Here is an 8912-nt window from a genome sequence, read left to right on the forward strand (position 1 = left end):
CGACACCCTGGCACAGGCACCACTGTCCCTCAGCCCAGCTGCAGCGGTTCCCCATGCTGCTAAACACCTTCTTGAGGTCTTGCACGCAGCTTCCAAAACCTCGTGGCCACCAAGGGCATTTAAACAACCTTTAAAAACATCATTGTTAACTGAAGACAACACCAAGGCAATTTTACCAAAAAAATTGAGGGGATCTGGGGATACACACACAGAGGCAACTCAGGCTCAGTTTTATTCACAAAAATAGAAGTTTAGGTAAATTTCTGTAAAGGAACGCAGACAAATCTCATTCCCTTCCTACACCTACTTCTCCCTGCAGTTAGTGAGCTGTAAATCCCACTGACTTTAATAGGGCAGTATCTGACCAAGTGAGGACCACGTGGGCCAGGCAAGGACCATGTGTGCCCAGGGAGGTGGAGGATGGGTGCAGAGCCACACAGCAGCAGCTTTGGGAGGTCAGCCTGACTTCCAGCTCCTGATCTCAGCTTCCTGCTGCCACGGGCAAGTCTGGGTGGGCTGTGCTTTGTATTTGCCAGCACCACGGCACACTGTCGTTTTCTGCCACAGGAGGCAGCAGAATAGTCTGATAGTGAGTTGATAAACGTGTAGCAGCAAAACTTGATTTAGAGATGTACGACCACAGAGCCAAAAGACTCCACTAGTTATATCCTTCCAAACGGCACGGCAAAAATCTTCTAGTTTGGGATCGAGCTTTTCATAACAATGTTTTTAGCAATATTACAAATTGCAGTTAAGTGGGTTTTGCTTGAGTCTGTGGCACTAATCTCAGTCTTTGTCCCGCTCCAGTTAATAGGCTGCATTATTGGCAGACAAGGCAGTAAGATAAATGAAATCAGGCAGATGTCAGGAGCACAGATCAAGATTGCTAATGCCACAGAAGGCTCCGCAGAACGACAAGTTACAATCACAGGATCCCCTGCAAACATCAGCTTAGCACAGTACCTCATTAATGCAAGGTAAGTTTGTTTTGTAAGTGATAATGCTTCTGTGAGATTGCTCTGTCTGCTCTGCAGCAAATGTCTGTCCTGGATAAATCCAGAAAGTTGCTTGGCAGTGTCCATTTGGCTTAGTATTATTCAGTTCATAGTGATCTGTAAAGCCTTAACGTTAGAGCCTGTGTTTACTGTTGGTTTAGATGGAAAGGAGCTTAATCCGGTGCAATTCTAGGTACATGTTGAATGACAGAAGCTAAAAAATTGGTATAGTCATAATAGCATCCACCTAAATTATAGCCAGATGAATTAAATGACAATTGTAAATGCTTTAGAAGAAAAAAAAAAATTCATAGAGTTAATTTACTGTCCTGAATGGCAAATGTAGTGAAACAGATTGCAAACCAGGTTTAATTTACTAACTGGAAATTGCCACTCAGAGTTGATTTTAAACGGGTGTTTAATTGCTAAAGGGACATGGGATTCATTTTTTCAGAGACAGCATCACAAATTTGTAAAAAGTATTCCCTAATGAGGCAGGGTGGTACTATCTGCTTCTCCACTGCTCAGTGCCAGAACTAAATGGAAGCACTGGCTGTTTAACTAAGACATTGTGACTGCTTAAGTCTCTATCAGTTTTGATATGATTATTTAGAAAAATGCTAAAATTCATACCAACTTTATTTGCAATTATCCTGAGAGGAAAGTATACTGTATGGAGTGATGTCTCCTAAATCTACTTGTAAATGGTGACCTAAGGCAAGCTCTTGTGGGAAGGGGGAGTATCTATGTATTTTATTGCCTTTTTTTTTTCCCTTTTTCTTTCCCCCTGTCCCCAAAATGCTGTGATATGAATCAAGCTTTGTGTTTAACTATGTTTGCTGTTAAGGTAGTAGAATGTATGTGATTTATATGGGGGGGCTGTAGTCACAGCAGGTCTACAGCTTCCTGTGGTCCAACCTCCTCTTCAGCCCAGTACTGTAGGGCACCACGGCAAGCCACCGTAAATGTCTTAATGGAGGAAAAGGATGTTTGTGCATCTCTGTGCTACAGCAAACAAAAATATTACTTTTTATAATACAATTTGAAAGTAGCTTCCTAGGGAACGATATATCGAGAGGTGGCATCGTCAAGCCTAAGATAAGCTGTTTCCAGAATCCTAAAACCAACCTACAGCTCATTTGATGTATATTCTTTGTAGCAAATATAAGTCACTTCCGTAAGCCCTGTAATCAAATAAAAATGTGTTCCCTCCTTTAACCCTTAAGGATATGTTCTTCTCTTGGTGTTCAGGGATTCCCCACACATCGAGACGAGAATAGACCCCTTCATTTTTAGTTGCACAAACACCATATGGCATGCATCTGGATCTCAGAAGATAACAATTTAAGATCTTCAAGACAGCTAAAGCATGCAGATAAAATAATGCACTTACTTATTAATGGAGTTGCAGTGAGCTGCTCACCAGAGACAGAAACTCTAGTGAACAAACCTCTGACTCAATTTAGGAAATCCTGTGAACTCTCACACTTCTGCTTATTACTGTTTAATGATTCTTTTGATGGAATGGGATATATACGAGGTCTTTTAACGTATATTTGCAAAGAAGAAAACTCAGCAGTCATATACTACGGATACTCTACCTATACCCTGTGAAACCAGAACCATATTTTCTTCCTGTTGAATTTCTAGATAGAAGTCATTTGTTACCATCATCTATAATAAAACGTCATCTATTATTATGTACCATGTGTTGAAACTGTATTTAGATGAAGTGACTTCATTTGTAAATGGAGATTCAAAGTAATGTATAATAAATTAAGCTCTAAGGTAACATAGGACATTAAGGTGGCTTTTTAATTTCAAAAAGAGACACTGCTCCACATTTCTCCTTCACAAGAGAAATTTCTGTCCAGTTAGGTGCCACCCCAGCGGCAGTGCTCATTCACAGTCGCACTGGAAGAAGAACTGAGAAACTTTCAGGCAAGAGGCAGGTCTGCTCTAGCTGGGGTTTAGGGGCTCGGGCAGGTTTCTGAGAGGCAGGTCTTGGCTGCCACTGCCTGTACCTGCTGGGAGCCAGTTTCATCCTTTGTCAGTCCTAAGCCTGCCACAAGTGCTGCTGTCTCTTTTAAAGATGTTGGCATGAAATAAACAGTGCTGGGGAAGAGCTGAGTACAGTACCTAGACTGCCCAAGGAACAGTCTGGTTTGTCAAACTAATAATTATAATAAATAAAAGCCATATAAGTATTCAGGGTAAGGTGGCCTTTTTTTTTCCCCTCTCCCCCACAAGATCTGCCATTCTTGTGTATTTGGTTTCCAGGGTCAGTATTGCTGAATAAATCAATGTCTCACAGCAGCATAGGATGTAAAAACCAAAAATCTATCCACAGCATTCCTGAAATGTTCTGTGTGCATCTTTAAATAATCCTCCATCCAAAGTGGCCATCTATAGAATAATTTATCATATTGTTTTAAGGCTTTCATTGCAGTCTGGTGTCAAATATGTACATAATATACTCTAAATTGTAGATATACAAGTACAGTGATACAATATCAAGACAAATTTAAAACTTCATAAACTATTGGTTTGCTTCTGTATCGATTACCCGAGCGCTGACCTCTGTACGAGTAGAAAGTGTCCTAGCTTGTTTGCAGTAAAAGTGTCTTTATTTCCTGTAACATCTTCTCTTCGCTGGTTTCTGCTGTAGTACCTGGATTTTCATTACCCAATTCCATCTTCTAGCTTTTACTAAGAAGGAACTGCATTTTAGGTTTCCTGTGTAATATCTGACTTTGGATTACAAATGAATCGTAGCCAGCAGCACTTGCTCCTTGTTGAAGTGCAATTTCCTGAAGATATTATTTTTTACTGCCGTTTTGATGAGAGGTTCAGTCACAGTGCTAACAGGATCACCAAAGCTACACTCGAGCTTTATTCCTTTCACCAGTTTTGGGTAATGCAGGATGTGGCATTTGGTGTATATATTTATAAATTGCAGGTCTTCAAAGCGACAGTGTGAAATTGGCACAGTGGTATTTTGTATGAAGCCTGCCTCATCCGCTTCCAAATTCAATTTTGCTGCATCTACAATTGGTTTGGGAAACTGCTGCTGTCACAGGACAGCTGGTAGCTAACCTGATGTACTTTCACCTTGTGTTGCCACCAGTAATAGCTGTGAAATGGGGCAAATTTCTGCTCTAATCATACCTGTACGAGTACACCAGAGACAGGGAGTTTCAGTGACTGCTACCAACGTCAGCATTTAGCCTGTGGGATCTATTCTCCCTGCTGGTGCAGGAAAAAGCTCAGGCTCAAAAAACCCCATGTCAGTAGGGCTTTTTTTGTTTGTTTTTCTTACATGCAAGGTAGGCAAATTTGGAGTCACTGAAACACCGAGTCCTGCCTTGTCACGCTACATGGCTCCTTCTCGGAATAATACTGAGTTAGAAATATTTTAAAATCCAACTATATAAACTGAGTTTTTCAAAACCTCTAAAGGTATTACCATGTAACTCCTACACCCCGAGTTGAGGATGTACACTGGAGCTGGATTCACTGGTCCAGTGTTCTTGCTGTGAATCCCACTGTGCGAGTAGAGCGCACGTAGTGCGGCTGACAGCACCACAATGCTCTTCTCTGCAAAGAACAACTCTGCTGCAAGGGTCAGAAAAATTCTGAGCTGCTCATCCATAGGGACAGATAAACACCATGGGGTAGGAAAAACAAAGCTTTACCTCCCACAAGCGGGGCTGCATTTCATGCACTCACTCTCCTCCCCTCTGAGCAGATGTGTGCCTGCCAACTTCCCAGCAAAAGCCACCGAGGAGTTACTGCTCCCAGAGCTCTCCTTCCCTGGGAAGAGAGGAGCTTGGTGCTCAAGCATTTCTGTCTCTCCTCCACTCTCCTCTCCCCAGCTCAGACCCGCTGCAGGTATCCTTTAGGTTCCCCATCAGCAGCAGTGCTTTGGAAAGCTTCAGTCCAACATCCCCATCCCCTGCACAGCGCTGGCTGGTTGCTGGCATCCTTGCCCTTGTCCAGAGCAGGCAGGCCTTCCTGGGCATTGCCTCTCTCTGGCCATGACCAGTCCAGGGGCTGCTTCAAAACTGCATGAAATTCTAAAGTGAGGAAAAGTGAGGCTCTTCCAAGCCCTGAGCAGGACAACAACGCTCCCCTCCGGACCTGCAGGCTGGCTAGAGCTGCTCTCTCAGCCTGCATGCCCAGCCCCCAGCACCAACAGGGACCAGCACAAACCCTGTGCTGGGAAGCTGCCCCAGGCCTGCTGGGACTTGATAGGGAAGCGGTAGGTTAGCCAGTTGCTCACTTGCACTCCACTCTGGGAGGGAGAAGCTGGTGCTGCAGCTCCTCAGCTCACCTCAGGAGAAAGCCCAGGAGCCCAACAAGTTAGTAATTACAGAGAAAACACCCAAACTTGGAATTAATACCCATGTAACTATAGCTAGCAAAGATCTTTCTAACCTGTAGTCCTATTTATATGCTAGGCTGCCATACCTCCCAGCTGGTCACATGCAAAGCACAGCCTGAAATGAGTATTTAGGTTGTCTGCCGACCCAGAAGCCAGTGCACAATCAGCACAAACAAAAGGCAAAGGGAGGATTTCTCTAGATAAATACTTTGTCATCTGATAAATACGATGCGTCCTTGGAATGACTGTATTTTAATGTCTAAAAATGTACAGAAAAGCCTAAATACATGGGCCCAACTCATCTTGCCTGCCGATAGCTGGAGTTAGATTGTAGAGTAGGTGGTTTGAGACCTACGTCCTCCAAAAAGCCCATCACTGCCTTGGGCTGGGGGGTTGGTTCTGAATGTCCTCATGCTGGTGGGGCCTGTCTGATGATGTGTGTGTTGTATCTATGTAGTACCTTGTTTGTCAGCTGGTAAGCTCGTCTGTGTTTACTGTAACCACTGCCACGAGCTCAGAAAGGACACCGCTGCAGTGGAAGCGGGGGCGGTTTTTTGTCTTCCTTTTGTTCATTTCCTTATAATTAGATATTGAATAAATATTCTGTTGTGATTTAAACTAACAAAGAAACAAAAAGATCTGGGGAAAGTACAAACCGAAGTGAACACACTGGCTAATCAGGTTTGTTTTATATGAAAAATGCACATTGACCTCACGGTGAATGCAATGAAAAACTTTCTAAAAAATCCCCACCAAACAAAATGCCTTAGATGCAAGTAGCAAATCACTGCTCAGTCTCCTCTCATCCTAGCAAAATGACAAAGGGTATTATTTATGTCACAAAATTGACAAATTGAAATAAAAAACTACCAAAACCCCCGCGTCCCCCTTTCAAAAATGCCATAATTTTGAAAAGCAAAATTCACCATACCAGTGCTGGGGAGTAAACCTCATAGTTATTTTAAGTTTTCTTTTAAGTTTCATTTTTTCCATCTTTTTTGCCATTACCTGCATTCCTTAGATTTCTTTTTTCATATGTAAAATGAACTAGCAAACCCCTCCAACCTTTTTTTTTTTGAAAGAACTTTAGAGTCTCAGTAATGTTTCCACCATCAAACCATGAAAAACCCTTTTGTTATTTCTCTTCTTTAACACATAACATGTTCCTCCTTTGACCCTCATTTTCCCTTTTTTTCTCTCTCTCCCCCTCTCCCTCCCACTCGTCTGTCCACCGATCTAATCCTGCCCTTTCGTGGTTGCTGTCCCTCCCTCCGTCCCTTCCTCCTCCTCCTCCTCCTCCTGGCCCCACCGCCCTGGCTGGACCCTCCCAACCTGTTTGTTCCTCTTCCTCTCTTCGTTTGCAGCTTAGAGATGGCTAAAGTCAGCACCCAGACCGCTTCCGTCACGACCCCTGTTGACCTCAACATGAACCTCTCTCAGTCTGCCACCCCTACCTCCACCCCCACCTCCATGGCCGTGCTGGCGGCCGCCTCCGCCGTTACCGTCAGTACCCCCCCTCCCCTACCAACTCTGCCAACCACCCACTATGCCGTTCCTGTCTCCAGTCTGCTTGGCATGAAAACTGTCCCACTCCTGGCACTAAATGCCGCGGCCGCCGCGGGGGCCACGGGGAGTTTGTCCGCTTACACTGCCAAAATTCCTTCGACGAGTGGGGTTAAGAAATCTGACCGCCAGAAGTTTGCTCCATATTGAAGGGATGAGACACAATGCAAGCTTTGCCAGCTCTACCAAGAGTCTGTGGTAGATCCTAGCTATCAAGGAAACAATACGGCATCTTTTCTTTTCTGTTCAGTTGCTAGTGTTAACTGTTGCCGACGCCAGGCGTCTTCCGCTCTCCATACCGACTAACACCCGGGCACCACCTACCAACTAGTTCCAACAGCAGGCGGGAGCCGGCCCAGGGGCTCTCCCACCGCCCCGGGGGCTTTCCCCCGCCCCGGCGCCCTCCCGAGGCTGGGGGCACAGAGCCAGGGCTGGCCCTCCAGCAGCCCCACAGCGTGGCAGGGCTGTCCCCACCCAGCAAGGAGGCACTTGGGAAGAAAAAACGTAAATGAGGCAAAATTCTGACAGCCGAATCCTGCTCTAGCGATACCGATTGGCATATCAATACAGTTAGAGCCCTTTGAAGGGATCCCTCCAACTGCAGAACAGTTTTCTACAACAAATTGGCACCTCCGGTCAATTTTTCTACTGCTAGAGCCCACAAATGTGGTGATTGCTAGTGCCCCTGAAGCCCCACGTGAAGTGCTGGCCCCTCGGTCTCAACAGGCCTGAGGACTCTGGTCTTCCTCGCCCCGGGGTCTGGCCTGTGAGCAGGAGGTGGGGGCCAGAAAGTACCAAAGCTCAGGCACTTCTGCAGGCACCAAACCCAGCTCTCTGATCCAAGAACAACTGCTAAAGTTAATGGGTCAAAGACATGGAGAAAAAAGCCTCAGGCACCTGTGCCTTGCCACTTCACTCTTTTAAAGGTGCGACAATTTTTCTCTGTTTTGGACAAGTGTGATTTTGAAAAGTCCACTTCAGGAGTTTTTAGAGGGGGGAGAGCAGGCTCCTTGTTTTGCAGTCAGATATTTTATATTTACCAACAAAGTACTTATTTCTGTAAGTACTGAAGAGTAGGTACAAGTCAAACACACAGAGTTTCTCTTCTGGTACTCACTCCTGCATTTATTTTGTTCAGCCAAGACTACCTTTTTTTGTTAGGTCTCTGTACAAAATACATCCCTATTTAACTCACCACTGGTCATGCAATCAAGTTGCATTGTAATTATGAATCAAACCTAGTGCTTGTCAAAGGGCAGTCTAAGGCTGCTGCCTGCACAGCTAACAGCCTGTTAGAAGCAGCTCAGATGAGGTAACACCAGACACCCAACCGCAGCCAAACCGCAGCGAGCCGAGTGATGTAATGGCTGGTTGCTAGCTGTTGGAACTAGTTTTTAACTGCATTTTCTGTTTGTCCATCCACCTTCTTTTTAATTTCTGTTGCATAACTCAGTAATGCAATATTGTTTTCCTCACCACTTCCAAATCCAGAATCCCATTAGCCCGCCATGTTCATCCACTTTGCACTCCTTGGACACAGAGCTTTAACAATCGAACTGTATTCAGTGCATTTTAATATAAACTAAAAACACAATGCAAATGCAATACTTTTTAAAACATGGTATTTCAAAGTGTGTTATTATTATTGTATAGGGCTAAGTACTCTCTCAGTATTTTGTGTCATTTCTGTATTCTGTGGGCTTTTCTTCACCTTAGCACATTTGCAGTAAGTTCTGTTGCTGTAACCATTTGTAGAACTGCCACTGTTACAGTTTGCACTTATCCAAATGGGGTTTTTGGTCGGTTCTGTTGATTTTTTTGGGGGGAGGGATTTTTTTTTTTTTTGTTCATATACGATGAAGGAAAAATAATGTCAAGGTACCTCAGCTATTTAACTGCTCTAGAAAACTGCTGTAAAATCATTCTGGACTATTGTAATTGTTTCAATAACTGAGATTTAAAAAAAAAAA

At 44.2% G+C, this 8912-nt stretch overlaps 1 protein-coding gene across 1 annotated transcript; it reads left to right on the forward strand.

Moving 5' to 3' along the window:
• Positions 1-807: 807 nt before the first annotated feature.
• On the forward strand, positions 808-7092 carry LOC103779119 (poly(rC)-binding protein 4-like; the record flags this gene model as incomplete). The annotated part of the gene is made up of 2 exons (XM_008946738.1): positions 808-977; positions 6744-7092. Coding segments are annotated over 2 exons (519 nt in total), but the record flags the coding sequence as incomplete, so codon positions are not given.
• Between the last annotated feature and the right edge of the window lie 1820 nt (positions 7093-8912).

Source organism: Merops nubicus, unplaced genomic scaffold, assembly GCF_000691845.1.
Source record: "Merops nubicus isolate BGI_N331 unplaced genomic scaffold, ASM69184v1 scaffold709, whole genome shotgun sequence".
NCBI classification, from domain to species: Eukaryota; Metazoa; Chordata; class Aves; order Coraciiformes; family Meropidae; genus Merops; species Merops nubicus.